Here is a 21,808-nt window from a genome sequence, read left to right on the forward strand (position 1 = left end):
TCCCGACAAGGCAAGGACCCCGGCCATCCACAACAGGGGGAACCTGCAAGCGGAGAATCGTTCAGAATCTTTTCTGCCTCATTTATTGTTTATTTGTAACAAGAACACAAAACCGGAAATCTTTGTCTGAGTTGCTGTCAGCAACACATTTTGTGACGTCTGCAGACTTTACCCCACTCAAGAAAAAAAAAAAATGAAAACATCCGTCCATCCATTATCCAACCCGCTATATTCTAACTAAAGGGTCACGGGGTCTGCTAGAGCCAATCCAAGCCAACACAGGGTGCAAGGTAGGAAACAAACCCCGGGCAGGGTGCCATCCCACCGTAGGCCACACACACATACACACCAAGGACAATTTAGGATCGCCAGTCCACCTAACCTGCATGTCTTTGGACTGTGGGAGGAAACCCATGCAGACACGGGGAGAACATGCAAACTCCACGCAGGGAGGACCCGGGAAGTGAACTCGGGTCTCCTGCCACCCAAATAAAGCATTAAAACAAAAAAAAATCCAAATCTCACACAGTTTTAAAGTACTTGTCAAAATTCAGCAGGTACAAATTAGGGTTGTGCCGTATGCCGAAGAGTACTGGAAAAAGGCGAACATTTTAAAACGCTACGGAAACAAGATTTCCTGATTTCTGGTCCTGGAAGTGAGTGTCAGGTGTCCTCTCAGTCCTCTGCGCCACTTCGCTATTACAGTTGTGAGAAAATGTCCATTCATAGACTTCATGAAACGTTTCCTAGACTATACACTCTGATGGGATCGGAACTTCATGGGGGAATTCCTCCTTCCCATGAATGCTTCAATGCGGTTGGGACCCCCCCACATCCCATTCCTTATTTCTTTGACACCATCAGGACGGCCACCCCACTCACACTACTTATTGCTTGGACACAATGGGGGAAACACACTCCTTATTGCGTTTGACACAATCAGAACTTCACAGCTATCTGGAGAGAAGCGGTGCACAGTATGGCGTGATGGCACAGCATGCCAGGCAGTCAAGCGCCAGCTGTTATGTGGTGCCCCAGGGAGCCTGGAGTAAGATGGAGGGGTTTTGAAGTTATTCATCATTTGCGTCATGATTGTCTTGGTAGAGGTTCTGAGGTCTGAAAGTTGGGATTGAGATTTTAAGTCCAAATTTTAGGTCAGATCCAGCACGAGTCCAAATACCTGCTCTCAATTGAATTGAAGGAAAGTGAGTGACGATGTGTACGTAAGCGTGCCCCTCAGTGACTGACGCTTCCTCTGTCTCCAGAAGATCCTGGTCATCACCTGGAAGGACAGGGTTCCACACACTAAAAATCTAGAATGCTGCGCATCAACTAGCATCGAGGCCATGCTGCTCAGCCGTGTTTTCCGCTGCACACGGGTACGTTATCTGTTGTGACAGATAGGGGGCGCTATTGTCCCCTTGAACCCTCAGACCACATGTCAGACATCTGGTAAAAGTCCCAATAATGAATTTATTAATACAATAGTGTGCACAAAACACCTCCACTATACACAATAAATAGATCAATAATCACAATACTAAATAACAATTCCTCCACTCCCAGCAGCTCCGTCCTCTACCACCCAACTCCAGCTCAATCTGCTGGGGTTTCCCATAGTCCATTTAAAGTCTCTGACCCGGGCGTATTCCATCTCTGGGTCAAACTCCTTCTCCGGGTTTCCGTCCTCTTGACTCCTATGTACTTCCGGGTTAACGTCACCATAATAGTCCCTGGGTTCTTGGTGAGCTCCCCCTGGTGGCACCCACGGCACCCAACAGGGCCGAAGAACTGGACTCCATGTCCCATGCTGCCCTGCGGAAATCCAGGGAACCATTTCTGTCTTGGGGAGCTGCCACCTAGCGTCCCGGGGGATGTGTCTTTCTCTTGGTTGAGGGACATCCCGGCCAGACTGAAACGTCGGCCGTCCATAACACCGTATAGATCAGTCTCGGCTTCCCTGGATGGACCTGTATGGTGAACTCGCTGAAGGATCCCAACCTCAAGGTAGACCGAAGAAACGCTGGAAGAACTACTTGAAGCGTTCTCTCAAGGCCTGCTCCATTCCACAGATGCAGCTCTAGACACTTGCTGGTGATCATGCACTTTGGAGACGGATAATAACTGAAGGAGTCCATCATTTTGAAGAACAATGGACCCATCAACAAGAGGAGAAGAGAGATTTCCCCCTTTGCTCCACGGCTTAAAATTACAAATGAAACAATTCAGACATTATGATTAAAGTTCACGTCATCCACTTCATTTAAGGCGGATTTGCAGACATTTTGGTCACACAACATTTTTACTACACAGTCCCCCCATAATGGTTGGGACAATTGGTGTCTGTGATTCCTCACTTGGGTTTCAATGCTTCATAAGATATCTCAGCCTGCTTCTACCCTTTTGGAGCCTGTAGTTGCCATTTTTCAACATGAGGACCAGAGCTGTGCCGATGACAGTCAAAGAAGCCAAAACAAGAATCAAACCATTGGAGACATCAGGAAAACCTTAGGATGACCTCAGTGAACTTTCTGGAATATCACAAAGAAGAAGGAACACACTGGTGGACTAAGTAATCACAAAGGGACTGGTAAGCCAAGGAAGACCTCCACTGCTGATGAAAGAGGAATCCTCACCCCAAACACATGTATGACAGACCAGACACTGTCTTTAGGGGGCTGATGAGTATGTCAGAGACGACTATCAGCAGAAGACTTAATGAACAGAAACACAGAGGAGGCCACACTACAAGATGGAGACCACAAAAACAGAACGGACAGATTACAGTTTGGGAAAAAGGACTAAATAGAGCCTGCGGGACTTGAGGAGAGACGAGACAAAGATGAGCCTGACAAGAGCAAAGTGTGGAGGCGAAAAGGAACTGCCCGAGATCCAAAGCAGACCACCTCACCTGTTAAACATGGCAGTGCTGGGGGTGTTATGGCATGGGCATGTATGGCTGGCACACTTCTCATTGATGATGGACCTGCTTATGGCACAATGTGCGTAGAAACATCTGATCTGCTCAAGTTCCAGTAAATGTCTCCAAACTCAGTGGACGGCACTTCATCCTACAACAAGATAAGGAGCCAAACATACTGCTGAGGCAACTTTCAAAGACAGAAAATGGAGCGTTCTTGAATGGCCAAGCCAGTCACCTGTTTTAAATCCAATTGAGCAGGCCTTCCAGAAAACTGAAGAGGACAAGCCCTCCGAAACAAGCAGGCGCTGAAGATGGCCGCATTAGAGGCTTGGCAGAGCATCACCAGAGAAGACCCTCACCACCTGGTGATGTCTATGAATGGCAGACTTCAAGCAGTCAGTGCATGCCAGGGATATGCGACAAAGTGCTCAATATGACAATGGCTTTAACAGACCTGCCATTATTGTGTGCCCAACAATATGGTGCCCTGAAATGGGTAGACCCCCATAGAAAAAGTGTCATGTGACTGAAATGTCTGCAAATCCCCTCAAATGAAAGTCTGTGATGTGCACTTTAATCACAAATTGTTGGATTTGTAATTTGAATCTGTGGAGCAGATGAGATAATCAGTGTCTTCGTCCCAAACGTGGAGGCCACTGTACGTGTTATGCCAGTATATGATGTGTCCCGCTAATAACGTCAAACGTCGCCCGCCTCGCACAAAAACACATGGCAACTGGGAGTGGCGTCTTTGGCGGACCCTAACCCTAACCATAACCCTAATCCGGACGTGCGTCAAGGAAAGAAACATTCACAATAATTAGAAGATTTCTCATCCTGCACCCATTGTAATCTCTTTTTTTAAGCATTTGGGGGTTTATTGAGGTCACACAAGGGTCTGGACGTGGCTTATTATAAAGTGGCCGAGCGGACCACTCATGTTAGAGGGGTAGCCCGAGTGCAGGAGGGGAGATGCTCTGAATTCGCCTCTGTTCAGATGTTACCCCTTTATGTTCTGCTCCTGAAACTGACAGCTGATTCACGAGTGCTTTGACGTCAGATGCCTCGGTCCGCTGCCATGTATTTCCCGGTTTGTTGATCTCCCTTTTCTTTCAGGTCCCTTTCCGGCTTATCCTTGCTTCGTTTATTTTGGCCTCCTCGGATTTTCTTCCTTTTGCTAGCTGGCCGCTCAAAACTTGTTTTGGTATTTTTCAAGTCTGGCGTGGAAACAACAACAGCGGCTGGCGCATCTCAGCGAATTGATGTATGAGATGTGCTTCCACGCTCACAATGTTGGAGGTGCTGCCTCTGTAAATGTTAAATGTCGACAAAAAAATGTTGCCCACCTTCCAGCTCGCGTAGGGGTTTGCCGGTGCGTAACTCATGCCTGACATCTGCAGCGGTGCTCAAGGCTACCTGGGACTTATCTCTTGTGGAATGTCTGCAGACTGGCCCATTTTTCTGGGAGAATTTGTCTGCTGCAGGAATGAAATGCCCAGGAATTGTTCTACAGACCTTCCCTTGAACTGGCGTGAGGCCCCTTGGTGTCATGGGGTCACATCTAAAAAAAAAACAAATTACATGTAAGGTTTTTACCTGTGGTTGTAATGTATTTACTTTTATATTGGAAATTTATCCTTGTATACTGTTCTGACCGGGGGTACCTCTGTGAGACAGCAAGAATTGTTGGGGTACCACCCTGGTAACTCCGTTTGCTCGTTAGAGACAAAAAGCAAAATGGCAGAAAGAAAAAGTTTGCTCAGCCACAACGGAGTCCTTCATCTGCGCAGGGTTCGCTAGGATCTCACAACGGAACTCGTCTTTCACGGACTCCAGTGAGACACCGCGGGCAGCGGTCATCTCCTTTTAAGGCGACCTGACCAGAAGGGGGCGGGGCTTACACTGGAGGTGGAGTGTTCCTTTAACAAAGACTGCGTAGTGCTTAATAGATTCTTAGCTCGTCTTCATTTAAGGAATTGTAAATGATCATTCTGCCCTGCGGTGGGCTGGCACTGCCCTGCGGTGGGCTGGCACCCTGCCCGGGGTTTGTTCCTGCCTTGTGCCCTGTGTTGGCTGTAATTGGCTCTGGAAGACCCCCGTGACCCTGTGTTAGGATATAGCAGGTTGGATAATGGATAACTGACTGACTAAATGATCATGCATATACTACTAACATTTGTCAATTATATTGTTATTTTACTTTATATTTTTACAATCATTTGGCAGTAATATTCAAAAGTTGAAAATATGCATCTGTTGTAAATATTTGTGAGGTTTAATGAAAGTTAAAAAAAAGTTATTATAAAGTGTTATCAAAGCACAATAAGTATTATATTGCTACATCAGAAATTCCTACAAGTGTATATTTTATTTTTTTCTGAGAAAATCAATTTCATATTTTATAAGTAGACTAGCTTGACTACAAATTGAAATCTAAGTCCCCAACGTAGACCTCAGTGTTAACGTTTGCAGTGCACCAGCTATTGGAATGTGTCTTGTAATGCAAGTAGTAATAAATTGCATTTGTCATTTCAACAGATGGCGCATCACAAACATTTGTAGTAATAAAATGAATTACTATAAATGTGATGCACCATCTGCTGGAATAACAAATGCAATGCATGTGTCTCGGTTATATGCCATTTGGTATGGGATTCTCAAAAGCAGCGTTGATGTTGTTGATGTGCCGTCTGTTGGAATGACAAATTCAATGAATTTTATGACTACAAATGTTTGTGATGTGCCATCTGCTGGAATAACAAATTCAATGCATGTGTCTCTGTTATATGCCATTTGGTACAGGATTTGTAAAAGCAGCATTGATGTTTTTGATGTGCCGTCTGTTGAAATAAAAAATTCAATGAATTTTATGACTACAAATGTTTGTGATGTGCCATCTGCTGGAATAACAAATGCAATGCATGTGTCTCTGTTATATGCCATTTGGTACAGGATTCACAAAAGCAGTGTTAGTATTTGTGATGTGCCATCTGTTGGAACGACAAATGCAATGCATATGTCTCTGTTATATGCCATTTGGTTTGGGATTTGTAAAAGCAGTGTTAATATTTGTGATGTGCCATCTGTTAGAATGACAAATGCAATTAATTTTATTACTATAAAAGTTTTGCAATTTTTAAAATCCGTTGTAGTGACAAATGAATGTATATGTCTCTGTTATATGCCATTTGGCATAGGATTGATAAAAGAAGTTTTAATGTTTGTGATGCGCCATCTGTTGGAATGACAAATGCAATGCATTTCTACAATACATTACTACAAATGTTTGTGGTTTACTATCTGTTGGTATGACAGAGATAGAGCAACGGGACAGACACACAGACACGTATCCTTTCATTAAGGTGGAAGTGAGTTACAACGCAACAATCTGCAAGGTCTTTTTTCACGTTTTATTCCAGGATCACCCTCATATTAAACAGGTTTAGGTGGTGCAGAATTTGCTACAGGGCTGTTGGTGAGATTCCTTTTGTTCAATTAAGAACTTAAAATTTTTCAACTTGCCAATGCAATGAACTGAAGCCAACAGGTAAAGACACTGAACAGACTGTCGGGTAGTAATGAGCGTCCTTCGGATTTACAGAGAGAAGTAAAAGCCACCATTGTTCATTTGTTTGACTGCAGACCAAGCGCTGGGACGCACTCCCCCAGTTTAAATGAAAGTTTCATTTAAACAGAATAATTCAACCTAAACAAAAATGGTTGTTCTTATCATGTGTGATGTTTTTATATGCATTATGCATTTTAGTTAAGTGAATTAAAAAATGAATTTAAGTGGAAAGCACATTCTTTTACTAACATGAAACCTGTTTTTCTTTTTTTTCTGTCTTTTATCCTGAAAGAATCGATTGTGCTGGAATCCTGAAGCTGCGAAACTCCGATATCGAGCTCCGCAAAGGGGAGACAGACATCGGTCGCAAAAACACTCGGGTGCGAATGGTCTTCCGGGTGCACATAAGTCAACCTAATGGCCGAACCATCTCTCTGCAGGCAGCGTCCAACCCCATCGAGTGTTGTAAGTAGACGGATTCTTCAATGTCTTATCATTCTGCAGAGCAGGTGGGGCAAAACGCCACAAAGTTACGTAAATCTGTGTGGGCTTTTGAGTGTGGAGACAGTCGAGGAGATGTAGGGCAGGATTAGCCTGGGCTGCTGCTGGAAGAGGTGTGGGTGAGGCCAGCAGGGGGTGCTTAGCCCGTGGTCTGTATGTGGATGCCAATGCCACCCAGCACAGTGACAGGGACACTGTGATGTCAAAATGGTGTCGTCCTTCAGATGAGACATAAAACTGAGGTCCATCTTTCAAAAATAGTAGGGGGTATCCCGATGTCTTGGCTAAACTGCCCACCACGGTCTAGTCATTCTGGCCCCCCAATCATCCCCTGTCTCTAGTTGGCTAACTGACTCTCTCGCCTTCACCACCTAACAGCTCATGTGTGGTGAGCATACTGGCACAAAAATCATCCAGGTGGGTGCTACACATTAGTGGTGGTTAAAGTGGTTCCCCTCTATCTATGTCATTTATTATTATTCTTCTTCTTATTATTATTACTTGTTATCAGTGCATGCTCCCAACCAACCTACCTATTATTATTATTATTATTATTATTATTATTATTATTATTTGTTATTGGCGCATACTACATACCACAGGGTGCGCACACACACACACACACTCACACACCAAGCACTCACTAGGGACAATTTAGAATCACCAATGCACCTAACCTGCATGTCTTTGGACTGTGGGAGGAAACTGGAGTACCCGGAGAAAACCCACGGGGAGAACATGCAAACTCCACGCAGGGAGGACCCGGGAAACAAACCCGGGTCTACTAACTATGAGGGATCAGTGCTACCCACTGCGCCACCATGCCACCAATGGGATGAGTTCCATTTTTTTCTTCTTATTATTAGGTTTCTCAGCACTGAATTTTAAGCTTCAATTTTAACAACTCACTTGGGCTTCTGATATGAAGATGATTTAAAAAACGTCAGCCTTGGAATTAATAGATTGGAGCATTCACTGGCGAGCCAGCCTTCTTTTATCATGACTGAGCAACCCAGTAGAATGTCTCCTATAGTCCTCTGTCCTCTATTTGTATTAACAAACTAGAAAAAAAGGTCTTAAGACCAACGCTTGAAGTGGGCCGACAATCACTTGTACTCCATAACAGCACCTCCATGATTTACTGTTTGGAGTATCAGGAGTTGTTGGAGCTTTGGAACAGCTGTTTTAATAAGGCATAGATAGATAGATAGATAGATAGATAGATAGATAGATAGATAGATCCTAATTTTAGTATAGATAGATAGATAGATAGATAGATAGATTTGAAAGGTGCTATATGATAGATAGATAGATAGATTTGAAAGGTGCTATATAATAGATAAGATAGATAGATAGATAGATAGATAGATAGATTTGAAAGGTGCTATATAATAGATAGATAGATAGATAGATCCTAATTTTAGTATAGATAGATAGATAGATAGATTAGATAGATAGATAGATAGATAGATAGATAGATAGATAGATCCTAATTTTAATATAGATAGATAGATGTGAAAGGCACTATATAATAAACAGATAGATAGATTTGAAAGGCGCTATAGATAGATAGATAGATAGATAGATAGATAGATGTGAAAGGCACTATATAATAAATAGATAGATAGATAGATAGATAGATAGATAGATATGAAAGACACTATATAATAAATAGATGTGAAAGGCACTATATAATAAATAGATAGATATGAAAGGCGCTATATAATCAGCATGTAGATGGATGAAAGCAGAGCTTATTAAACAGATAAAAGTAAAGGCACTATATGATAGACAGAGAGATGTACTATCAAGGTATAATTATTGATTATTTTATAAATTATCCCCCTCATATTTTTCCTCTGGTAAAAGTTGAAGAGACCACCTATCACAGTAATTGGCACATTAAGCCCAAAGCTGATTGTTGCTGCATGTGCTCCACTTGCCCTGCTTGTGCCATGGTATCTTTGCCCCTTATAAACTCCCTGTCTCTTTTCGTTGAACTTTCCCTCTCCTTGTCTGATGCCACTGTGGTGGGCTGGTACCCTGCCTGGGGTTTGTTTCCTGCCTTGTGCCCTGTGTTGGCTGGGATTGGCTCCAGCAGACCCCCATGACCCTGTAGTTAGGATATAGCGGGTTGGATAATGGATGAGTGGATGGATGTTTGATGCCACTTTAATAAATTACAGATTTGCCACATTTAGGATGAAGACGCGTCTGCTGCTGAAGAGCTAAAAGTTCTTAAGAAGCAGAGACGTCTCCTAGTTCTCTTTTTTTTTCAGTTCGTGCTTTACAGTGCCTCATAGTGCATTTCAGGGGGTCCGTGGGGGGCTGCGATCAGAGTCCACTGGTCCCTGCCCCTGCTCATAAGACATTTAGCACCTGCTGCCTTCCGTCAATGACACGTTTAACCTTTTCCTTCCTTAAACTGTCTAAAGAGCCCCATTTTCCATCCCGCATCTGTTTCCAATAACATGTAATTATTTAAACACATACATGCCGTCTCCAATTAAATAAATACCAGCAAGTGATGCAGAAAGCCTTTTGGATTAGCAGTGTTTTTATTATGGTTGCATCCCTCCATGTTGACAGGTTTATAAATATGAAGGGAAAAATTAGGGGGTAAAGGTTGTGCTGGAGCAGGCGAGATTAAAAGAGAATGTTGATTGAAAGGAGGTCATTTGTGCTCCTTACAGCCCAGCGATCGGCCCAAGAGCTTCCACTGGTGGAGAAACAGACTTTGGACAGCTTTGCAGTCACTGGAGGAAAGAAGATGGTTCTGAATGGACACAACTTCCTTTCTGACTCCAAAGTGATCTTTGTGGAGAAGGCCCCAGGTGAGTGTGCGTCACGTTGCAATTCTGCACTCAGTGCCCAGGTTTGTCTACGAGGTTTTCTTATGTTTTTAACTCTTCAGATAGACCCATTGCTGGTTTAGTAACAGCTGCCCTCGGTCTGCTTGGAGCTGGAAACAGGGTGGGGGATTTTCTTTTTATTTCTTGTTCATCTTGGATGGAAAGGAGAAGTGACAGGTCAAGAACTTGCATATTTAAAGACTGATAAGCAGAAAATGTCAGGTTTAAATAAATACACAGAAACTGTATTAATCCCGGAGGACACTGAAGGGTTACAAAAGCATACATAAAAAAGAGCAAATATACACATAACATATAATCTTAAATATGCTAACAAGGTACAAATACACATATAGGGGGATCCAGATCTAATCATGCAATTTTCATTACGCTTTAACTTACTAAGTTTATTTCATAGAAAATCACCCGAGAAGTGTGCGAACTGACGACATGAAGAATTGCCTTCACGCCAAACTGGAATCGTCCCCGCATAAATCAGTCATCCAGATGATCTGGATCTGCATAATTAGATCTGGACCCCCCTGTATAATAAGAATCAACCTTAATAAAAGGGCAAGTGTCTGTGTGCCCAGCTGGTTGCTAATGTCATTCCAACAGATGGAGCATCACAAACATTCATAGTAATAAAAAGCCTCACATTTGTCATTCCAACAGATGGTGCATCACAATCAATCAATCAACATTTATTTATATAGCACATTTTCATACAAAAAGTGCTTTACAAAATGAAGAATAGAAAAATAGAAGACACAATAAAAAATAAACATAAGTCAACATTAATTAACATAGAATAAGTAAGGTCCGATGGCCAGGGTGGACAGAAAAAACAAAAAAAAAAAATTCCAAAGGCTGGAGAAAAAAAATAAAATCTGTAGGGATTCCAGAACAAGAGACCGTCCAGTCCCCTCTGGGCAATCTACCTAACATAAGTCAAACAGTCCTCTTTGGATTTAGGGTTTTCAATGAAGGACTTGATGATGATTCTGGCTTTCAGTCCATCAATGTTGGTGCATCATGAAGCTTTGAGTAGGTGGTGGTGGCGCAGGCAAAAGAAACAGAAGAGAGAGTTGGGGTCAGTACGGATTTTGGAGCCACCATGAATAGTTAGAGATGAACTCTGCTTTTATGAATCCCAAACCAAATGGTGTATAACAGAGTTACATGTATTGCATTTGTCATTCCAACAGAGAGCACATTCCAGACATTTGTCATAATAAAATAAATTGCACTTGTCACTCCAATAGATGGCACATCACAAACATTTTTAGTAATAAAATACATTGCTTTCGTCACTCCAATAGGTGGCGCATCACAAACATTGACACAGCTTTTACACATCCCATGCCAAATGGCATATAACAGAGACATTTGCATTGCATTTATCATCTCAACAGATGGCCATCATAAACATTAACACTGCTTTTACGAATCCCAAAGCAAATGGCGTATAGCAGAGGTGTACGCATTACATCCAGCCCTGGTCAGGGTCACTAATAACCTTCTGATGTCAGCAGATACTGGTTCTCCTTCTTTACTCATTCTCCTTGACCTGACAGCTGCTTTTGATACTTTTGATCATGATATTCTTCTTCACCGTCTGCAATACACCACTGGACTTTCAGGAACTGTTCAAAATTGGTTTACATCCTATTTGACCTGATGAACTGAATATGTCGCTCTTGGCACACCCATAATGTTACCTGTGGTGTTCCACAGGGCTCTGTGTTGGGCCCCATCCTTTTTATCATTTACCTGCTCCCCCTTGGAAGTGTCATTAGCAGACATGGTCTATCTTTCCATTGTTATGCCGATGACACTCAATTTTATCTTAGGACTACTCCCACCTCCTCTACTGTTCCTCTGCCAACATCTACACTGACTATTTGTTTGGAGGAAATAGAGGCATGGATGAGGCTCAACTTCCTTCAGCTAAACAGATCTAAAACAGAAGCCATTTTAGTTGGCACACCACACCATCTTCGTTCTTCTACCATCACCAGTATCACTTTTTCTGGTCAAAACATTCCTCTTTCTACAACTGTTACCAATTTGGGTGTTAAAATGGACTCTCGACTCACTTTTGACACCCACATTAAACATCTCTGTAAGTCATCTTTTCACCATCTCAGGAACATTGCTAAACTCCGTCCAACACTTACCCTGGCAGATGCAGAGAGGCTTGTCCATGCCTTTGTCTCGTCCAGGCTGGATTACTGTAATGCGCTCCTCATTGGGATTCCTGAGTATCCAGAGACTCCAGTACATTCAGAACAGCGCTGCCAGGATCCTGATGAGGGTGCGAAAGCATGATCACATCACTCCTATCTTGAAAACCCTTCGCTGGCTCCCTGTACCACTTAGAATAGAGTACAAGGTTTCCCTCCTTACCCATCAGTGCATCTATGGATCTGCTCCCCTGTATTTATCCCTCATACTTCCTCACGCACCCTCCGCTCTGTGCATTCTAACACTCTTCAAGTTCCCAGAACTAAGCTTAGCAGTGTCGGTGATCGGGCCTTTTCTTCTGTGGCGCCGAGGCTGTGCAATTCTCTCCCTGACTACCTGAGAGCCTCACAGTCGACTGATCCTTTCAAATTAGTTATCTTTTTAGAAAGGCATTTTGTTAAATTATTTCTATGGGTTATCTTGTTTGTTAATTTATTCTTATTTTGTAGCACTTTGAGATTGTTAAATATAAAGCGCAATATAAATAAAATGTATTATTATTATTACATTTATCATTCCAACAGACGGCATCAAAAACATTAACACTGCTTTTACGAATCCTGTCCCAAATGGCATATAACAGAGACATACAGTATGTATTGCATTTCTCATTCCAACAGATGGTGCATCACAAACACTTTAGAACATTAGAACACTCGAGACGAGAACAGGCCATTCAGCCCAACAAAGCTCGCCAGTCCTATCCACTTGTTTCCTCCAAGTCGAGTTTTGAAAGTCCCTAACGTCTTACTGTCTACCACACTACTTGGTCGCTTACTCCAAGTGTCTAGCGTTCTTTGTGTAAAGAAAAACTTCCTAATGTTTGTGCGAAATTTACCCTTAACAAGTTTCCAACTGTGTCCCCGTGTTCTTGATGAACTCAATTTAAAATACAAGTCTCGATCCACTGGACTAATTCCCTTCATAATTTTAAACACTAGACAATTTCCGGCACCGCATCCGAGTGGCAGCCTTTCCAGCAGCTCCGTATACGACTTTATCTTTTTACCTTTATATCTCTATTTTTCTCTATTTCACTGATCACTTCTACCACTTTCTTTTATGTGGAATTGCTCCCTGGACACTTTTTACACATTTTTACTATTTTACTATTTGACATGGATTTTTACACTCCGAGAATCGCCTATTCAAGTAGTCAGCTTAAAGCACTGAGAAGAAATGCTTATGCCGGTGTGGTTCCTTATTTATTAAATCGAGACGAGGTAAGAATGGCGATATCGGGCAGCTGTGATCCTGAAAGATAAAAATAAGATTAAATCGAGACAACTTGAGAGAAAATGGCGTTATAAACCGTCAGTGCCTTCTGTGATCCTGGGAAATGTAAACTCACTACCAAATAAGATCGACGAACTGGCTGTGCTGGTGAAAAATGTCTTGTGAATTTCCCCTTGGGATTAATAAAGTTATCTATCTATCTATCTATCTATCTATCTATCTATCTATCTATCTATCTATCTATCTATCTATCTATCTATCTATCTATCTATCTATCTATCTATCTATCTATCTATCATACAGTGCCTTTCATATCTATCTATCTATCTATCTATCTATCTATCTATCTATTATATAGTGCCTTTCTATCTATCTATCTATCTATCTATCTATCTATCTATCTATCTATCTATCTATCTATCTATCTATCTATCTATCTATCTATCTATCACTTCAATCAGGTCACCTCTTAATCTTCTTTTGCTTAAACTGTAAAGGCTCAGCTCTTTTAATCTTTCCTCATAATTCATCCCCTGTAGCCCTGAATCAGCCTAGTCGCTCTTCTCTGGACCTTTTCTTGTGCTGTTATGTCCTTTTTGTAGCCTGGAGACCAAAACTGCACCCAGGACTCCAGATGAGGCCTCACCAGTGCATTATAAAGGTTGAGCAGAACCTCCTGTGACTTGTACTCCACACATCAAGGCGCTATATAACCTGACATTCTGTTTGCCTTCTTAATGGCTTAATAGTAACATGCATTACATTTGTCATTCTAACAGATGGCACATCACAAACATTTGCAGTAATGCCCATCTTTCAAAAGTGTTGTCATGTCTACACGGTCTGATCAAAATTTTGTATGCAAACACCCTTAAATGAAAGTCTGCAATGTGCACATTAGTCACTTCTGAATTGTTTGATTTGTAATTTTAAACTGTGGAGGAGAGAAATAGCTCAAAGTAAATGGAGGGCACTGTACATGCAGTGTTTTGAGGACATGTTCACTGTGAAAGTTGCTATATTAAATAAAGCACATTTATTTGAATGGCATTTACTTATGTTGTCATTTTTCAGTTTTAATAATATACTTAAAAAACCTAACGATTCTGCCTGTTTGTCTAGTCCTGAAAAAGCCACGCAGTGCTTCTTGGTCGTCTGAGATCTAATGAGCAGGCACAAGTGAGCCGTGAGACGAGAATTCTGTTGTTTTGGAAGCGGGTTTCCCCAAAGTTGGCATGAGCTTTGGATTCCATAGCAAGCAAGCCATGGAAACACCCCTGCACTCCCCCGCCTTCTCCTTCCGTGCAGCCCGCCTTAGAAGAAGCAACTCTAACCACTTTGGAGCTCTGACATTTTGACTGATTAACCCTCAGCATTAGTGCGCTCCAGAGAGTCTGCAATTGACTCTCCCCTGTCCTTGTTAATGTGCCGAGAGCCTTTCGACGTTAACAGACTCAGACTGAAGGGAAGTCCCAAGAGGACGGCCACTTCAGCGGCTCAGTTAGCCGGCTAACTAACTCGATTATCTGACTGAGAAGAACACGCCGAGCATTAGGGGTCCTGTTGTCGATGTTTCATATTCATATTTAGGACAAAAGAGTTGGCACAGGATGTTCCTTATGGCTAACGTGATCTTGGCTGCCTGGGGCACTGTTAATTGTCGTCTTCTGATCAAATTACATAATTAAAAAAAAGCAGATTAACATTTAGTAATATTACAATCTTTTTAATTTTGCTCACAGTGAATGTAACAGTAAGCAGTGCCATTTCTCCCAAAGGGAATCCCTGAGCTTCTGCCATCAAATGGAAACACAAGTGCCTGCTGTCAGGCTAGCAGAACATGGCAGTAAGTCATCTAGATTCCTCCATGGAGGGGAGGATCGCACAGGTTCTGACAGGAGACTCCCTATTTCTGAACAGGGTGACAGGGAGCTGTAGCCTATGATGACAGCATCGGGCACACACTAGCAAGAAAACCCTAGGCGGGTATTGACGCACATGCCCACATTCAGGCCGATTAAGTGACATTACTGGAATAGCCAGCTTGTCTTTGGGATGTGAAAGGGAATAAGGGGGCTGGAAGTGGGGAACCAACATGGACGGAGCCAGAAAGGAATGGAAAACTGGATCACAGCAATAAGCACTGCCGTGCTGCTTTAATAAGGACAGCCATTACCGTTCATACACTTTTGGATGTGACAAAGTGTTTAGGAGGTTATAATATATTGAGACAGACAGGCTGTCCAATTACAAAGTCGTCAGGTGAAAATATTGTACTGAGAGGTGCAGGTAGGACTTCTGTTCCTATAGCAGAAGTGTAGTAAGGTGTGGATTTTGGGAGCATCAAGTTATAATACCTTTAGGAGGCCTCTTGGGTCAACCACTGCCAAAGTCGAGCAGAACGTTATATCGAGATGGACAGGTTGGCCATTGGCAAAGTTCTCTGGTGAATATGTTGTACTGAGTGTGGCAGGTAGAACTGCTGTTACTATAGCAGAAGTGTAGGAGGGTCAGGATTCTGGGAACAACAGGTTACATTACTTCTAGGAGGTCGTTTGGGTCAAGTGGTCAGGAGAATATGTTATTTTGAGAAGGTCGGGCAGGACTTCTGGGCCTATTACAAAGATATAGCATTATCAGGATTCTGGGAACAACATGATATAGAATGTTCTGGGAGCTTTTTAGTTCAACCTCTGGCAAAGTCATCAGAATAATATGATGTATTGAGATGGAGAGTTTGTCCAGTTACAAAGTGGTCAGACGAATATGTTATAATGAGAGGTACAGGTAGGACGTCTGTTCCTGTGGGAGAAGTGTAGTGGGGTCTGGATTTTGGTAGCGTCAAGTTATAATACCTTTAGGAAGCCTTTTGGGTCAACCACTGACATAGTCATCAAGAGAATATGATATTTTAAGATGGACAGATTTTCCACTGTCCAGAAGAATTTGATATATGGAGACGGACAGGCAGGACCTCTGGGGCTGTGGCGAAGATGTAGCATTTATCTGGATTCTGGGAACTACAAGATATAGCACATTCAGAAAGCTTTTGAGATCAACCACTGGCAAACTTATCAGGACAATAGGATACTTTGAGATGGACAGGTAGGACTTCGGTTCCAATAGCAGAAGTGTAGCAGGGTCAGGACTCTGGGAGCAACATGTTATACTACCTTTAGGAGGCCTTTTTGATCAACCATGAGAGTATGTTATATTGAGATGGACAGGTCTGTAAATGTCTAGTAGAAGAGGTTATGCTGAGAGCTTTATTTGGATTCTGGGAACCACTGGATATGGCACATTTAGAAAGCTTTTTGGGTCAACCACTGGCAAAGTCGTCATGAGAATATGTTCTCTTGAGAGGAGCAGGTAGGACTTCCATTCCTGTAGCAGAAGCGCAGCAATGTCTGAATTCGGAGAACAGCCGGTCATAGCAACCTTTAGGAGGCTTTTTGGGTTGACCACTGACAAAGCCTTCAGGGGAATATGATAAACTGAGATGGACAGGCACCCTGCTGCAGAGAGGCAGCCCAACACCCTGATACCACCACAGTGCTTTACGTAGAACATTTAAAATTGAACCGGTTACATTTCTCTTTTTTTAATGAACCAGTTGAGCTCAGGCAGGTGAAGTGACTTGCTTATGGTCCGTATCAGGATTTGAACCCACAACCTCAGGGTTTGAAGTCCAAAATCCAAAGCCTTAGCCTTCATGCCGCAACGCCTGTGATAATGTAGGCTGATTCTGTGACATTTCAGATCACTAAGGGCCTGAGCTTGTCCTGGCAGTATCGGGTGCAAAGCAGGAATCTCATGGCATGTACACAATCCCACAATCCCAGTCTTTTATGACGTGATGTAACTTACTCAAACCACTTCATCCAGATTCCAGCAGCAGTATGAGGCAGGACAAAACTATGGATGGGGTGCCAGTGTACCCCATGGCCCAGTTTAGATTTGCCAGTTATTCTAACGCACATGTCTTTGAGGGTGCTGTAAGGGGGACAAGGGAAAGCATGCAAACTCCACAGATCCAGGCATGAGATTTGAACCCAGAGGATTGGATCTGTGCACTAACCACTGAGCCACCATAGCTCCTCATGATCGAGAGAATGTGCAGGAATTAGCTAGTAAGACTGAACCGCTCCCTAAGCGGAGCCATCACCGGTGTGCTGCTTCTGTTTCCTTTGGAGCCAAAGGTTAGACCTTCCTTGGAAAAAAACAGAAACAAAAAGCTGGAGTTCTGCAAAACATTCAGTGACTACCGCCTTGTGGAATGGTGGCAGGCTTCATCACTGCCAGAAAATAAGGTTAAGCCGTCCATTCATTTTCCAAAATGTTTTCCAATGAACACCTTCCAGAAATACAAATCTACTTTTTAACAAGTTGCTGGCGTGTCTGTCATTCCAGAGACCTCGAAAAAAGACGAAACGGAAAGTGAACTTATTTAAGGCAAAATCTTTCATTCCTCCCCAGTTAGAGTTACAGCCCTGGTCTCGTCTGTAAAGGGGGCAACTGCAATTTTCTTTCATGTCATAATGGTCAAGACGCACCGGCGAGAAGGTCGAGTTGTTTATTTGTTAAACTCTCAACAGGGCCGCGCCGGCGCTCCCTCTGGGGTCAGGATGACAAAGGCTGCCTGTGTTTACTTGGGAGTCCAGGGCTGGAGAGCCAGTGAGTCATCCCGGAGGGAATCCCCGGAGAGGAATGTCGAAAATAAAACAAACAAACAAACAAAACGAGCACAGGTCCTTTACGATAACGACACATTCTAATTAGTCTGCACTCGGGCGCTGAGCTCACCGTGCAAAGTGTTACTTCTTGAACCATAATGTGATTTACTCCTTCGCTGTAAGGACTCGGTTCAAAAGTAATAACACTGACGGGCAGATTAAAGGAGCAGTTAAAAGCTGATTTTACAGATGATGTTACTGGCCACAATACGACGTAAGTAAAATGGTATAATATACTTGATGGTAAGGCGGTGATCAAGTTATTTCAAACGACAACACAACAACGCAACATGACAATAAAGCTATAATGCAATACTACTGATAATTCAATAATCACGTTACATTAAACAACAACACAACAGGACAATAATTGAGAATAATGATGTACTATAATATCACTGTTTATGCAATAATCACCTTATACTACACAACAAGGCAATAATCACGTGACATTAGATGGTAACACAACAGGACAACACAGCAGTACCACTATAATATAATATCTCTCTTAATACAAGAATCATCTTATATTAAACAACCAAGCAATAATAATAATATTACACTACAATGCAACCTGATAATAATGCTATTATACTGTGTAATATCACTGCCAATGCAATAATTAACTCATATTAAAAGACAACACAACACAACAACACAACATGACAATAAAGCTATAATGCAATACTACTGTTAATTCAATAATCACGTTACATTAAACAACAACACAACAGGACAATAATTGACAATAATGCTCTAATATAACAACACTGTTCATGCAATAATCACCTTACACTACACAACACGGCAATAATCACGTGACACTAAATGGTAACACAACAGGACAACACAGCAGTACTGCTATAATATATTACCAATGTTAATATAAGAATCATCTTATATTAAACAACCAAGCAATAATAATAATATTACACTACAATGCATCTTAACAATAATTCTATTATACTGTGTAATATCACTGCCAATGCAATAATTACATCGTATTAAAAGACAAGACAACACCACATGACAATAATGCTGTACTATAATCTCACTGTTAATGATATTGGGCTTTGACCGTGGAGTTCAGCTTGTGTCTCTTTAGAGGGTGTCCTGGGCTTTTTGTCATCCATTCTTTCTATCCGTCTGCCCATTCTGGGGTCAATTTTTCTCTTGCGGTTGCACCCAGGGTGGTTTGCTACCGTCTTGATAATACTTGTATCAGTTGTCACAGGAACATCAAGCTGCTTGAAGAGGGTCTTTTAGCCTTTGGCTTTGATATGCTTGTCTGTCATTTTCTTTCTGATCTCCTCACACAACTCTCTCCTTTACTTTCTCGGCTCCATGTTCAGTGTGGGACACCAAATAGCAGAGAGATGACTTTTCTCCATTGAAATCGGCCGAATGACTGAATGTACCATTGGAGACACGTGTGTGTGTGTGATACGAATTCAAGAAAACAGCGAGTTTTGGAAAATCACTAAAGATCCAGTTATTTAGGGCAGGGGTCCCCAACTCCAGACCTGGAGGGCTGCAGTGGCTGCAGGTTTTCATTCTAACCCTTTTCTTAATTAGTGCAATGTTTCTGCTGCTAATTAACTTATTTGAATTAAGTTTAACTGACTTGCTTTGTTAAGATTTGTTCCTCTGAATTGCTTCATTTCTTTCGTTAAATGGCACCCAAAGAGAAATGAAATGTGAAGTGAGTGAGCCAACAGAAGACCAACTAAGTCAGGGCCTCAAACTCCAACCAATTTCACTCCAACCAGTTGCTCAATTAGGCGCCGAGTCTTGTTGTTCATTAAACCCGTTCTTTAACTCCATGGCTTTTGCTGCTCACATTGTTCAATAGCAGAAATTTCCGAAATTGTTGATTTTCTCTTTTCTAAGAGCTCTGGTCAAATGTTTTGTGGACCTGAGCAGATCAATATTCCTTAGACCTTCACCTTTCTTTATTTTCAGATATTGTATGATGGTCACAGTTTGCTGGACATATTTTGGTTCATTTTGTATCTCATTATTATTTGGCTGCTAATTAAGGATAAAGGAACAATTGTGGGGTCTGACTCTTCAAGAGCAAGTCAATTAAAATGAATTCAAAAGAAGTTAATTAGCAGTAAAAACAGGTCACTAATTAAGAAAAGGGTTAGAATGAAAACCTGCAGCCACTGCATCCCTCCAAGACTGGAGTTGGCAGACCCCTGATTTAGGGTCTTTACTAGAGGTACCAACTAATATGTCAAATGGGCCATTTTAGAATCTCTTTCTCGAATAAGAAACACTTGATCTCTTGTCACACTTGCTTAGCTTTACTCGATGACATGTCAAAGACATGCAGGTGCACAGGGGACAATCACTTTTCAGGGGGCATGCAGCACTTGTTCAATGAGCTGTTAGGGGACCAACACATTTGTCCACGGCTGTACTAAGACCAGAGCAGTATGAGATCATGCCAGGCTGCTAGCAAAAAGCGACTAACCAATTGTGTTCTTTTGGCCTCCACCAAAATGGCCAGTGGAACAAATGCTAAAAAATAAAAATACAACTCAGATCATGACATAGGGGATAGTGGGAGGAAAACCAAGAGAAGGAGAAGAAAACGCACAAAGATGAGGGGACAGCATAAAAACTACCCGGCAATAATTACACTATGGGCACTTGCCCTTGTGCCAGGCTTAAATTTAGCAACTAACATTTCTTGTGCGCCATTTCTTAAAAGCTGCTCCTCAGGAAGTAAGTGTTTACTGCTGCTTCATTTATAGCTTCTCCTTCTCCTTCTTCTCCGTCTCCGTCTCGCTTGCTCTTCTTGGCACAAACACTTTTTTTTTTCGCATGGGCATGTTTATTCACATTTTTCTGCATGTGAGTTTTTGTATGGGGTGGGTGTGAAGGGAAAGCCTCAGTGTGACTCAGACAAAAGGGAATTCCCTCCTGATTGGGAACAGTTTTACATCTGGACTGATTGGACAGCTGCCTGGGCCTCTTAAGGAGCAGCCTGAACTTGCACTAACAGTAAACAGCCTGACGGGACTGAGCGACGGGCAGCACCATCGCTATTCTTCACCGGAGCCTCCTTTGTTTTGGACTTTTTTTTTTTTTTGTAAATGAGGTGTCTTATTTCTTTAAGATCAACAATAATTGGCCATGCAGGGGAAGATGTCAAGATGAGAAAGACATCCTCAGACAGGAAGGATTTTTCTTGGCGGCGATGCTGAGTCCCTACAATTCACGTCGAATTGAAAAGATTAGAGTAATGAGCGTCTGCCAGGTGGTGCCTGCATTTACTGAGAAATGTAAAGTTCACTTCAAGTGTGCAAAAATGCATACATTCACATCTCTTTGTATATCTATATTCATAATATATATACTGTATATATATATATATATATATATATTAATATCTATCTATCTATTTATCCAGAGTGCCGATCACATCTATCTATGTACTATATGGTGCCTTTCATATCTATCTATCTATCTATCTATCTATCTGTCTATCTATCTATCTATCTATCTATTATTATCTATCTATATAGTGCCTTTCACTATCTATCTATCTATCTATCTATCTATCTATCTATCTATCTATTTTATAATGCCTTTCACTATCTATCTATCTATCTATCTATCTATCTATCTATCTATCTATCTATCTATCTATCTATCTATCTATATCTATCTATCTATCTATTCTAGTGCCTTTCACATCTATCTATCTATCTATCTATCTATCTATCTATCTATCTAT

The 21,808-nt window shown here is 41.9% G+C and overlaps 1 protein-coding gene across 6 annotated transcripts in view; it reads left to right on the forward strand.

The window, feature by feature from the left end:
• Nucleotides 1-21,808, forward strand: part of nfatc1 (nuclear factor of activated T cells 1) — a 251,234-nt gene that overhangs the window by 92,540 nt on the left and 136,886 nt on the right. For all 6 annotated transcript variants that reach the window (XM_039737220.1, XM_039737224.1, XM_039737221.1 and 3 more), the window contains exons 5-6: nt 6,784-6,956; nt 9,686-9,826. In XM_039737220.1, the coding sequence (XP_039593154.1) occupies nt 6,784-6,956; nt 9,686-9,826 (314 nt within the window). The remainder of the gene's footprint in view (nt 1-6,783; nt 6,957-9,685; nt 9,827-21,808) is intronic.

This window comes from Polypterus senegalus, chromosome 15 (assembly GCF_016835505.1).
Source record: "Polypterus senegalus isolate Bchr_013 chromosome 15, ASM1683550v1, whole genome shotgun sequence".
Taxonomy (NCBI): Eukaryota; Metazoa; Chordata; class Cladistia; order Polypteriformes; family Polypteridae; genus Polypterus; species Polypterus senegalus.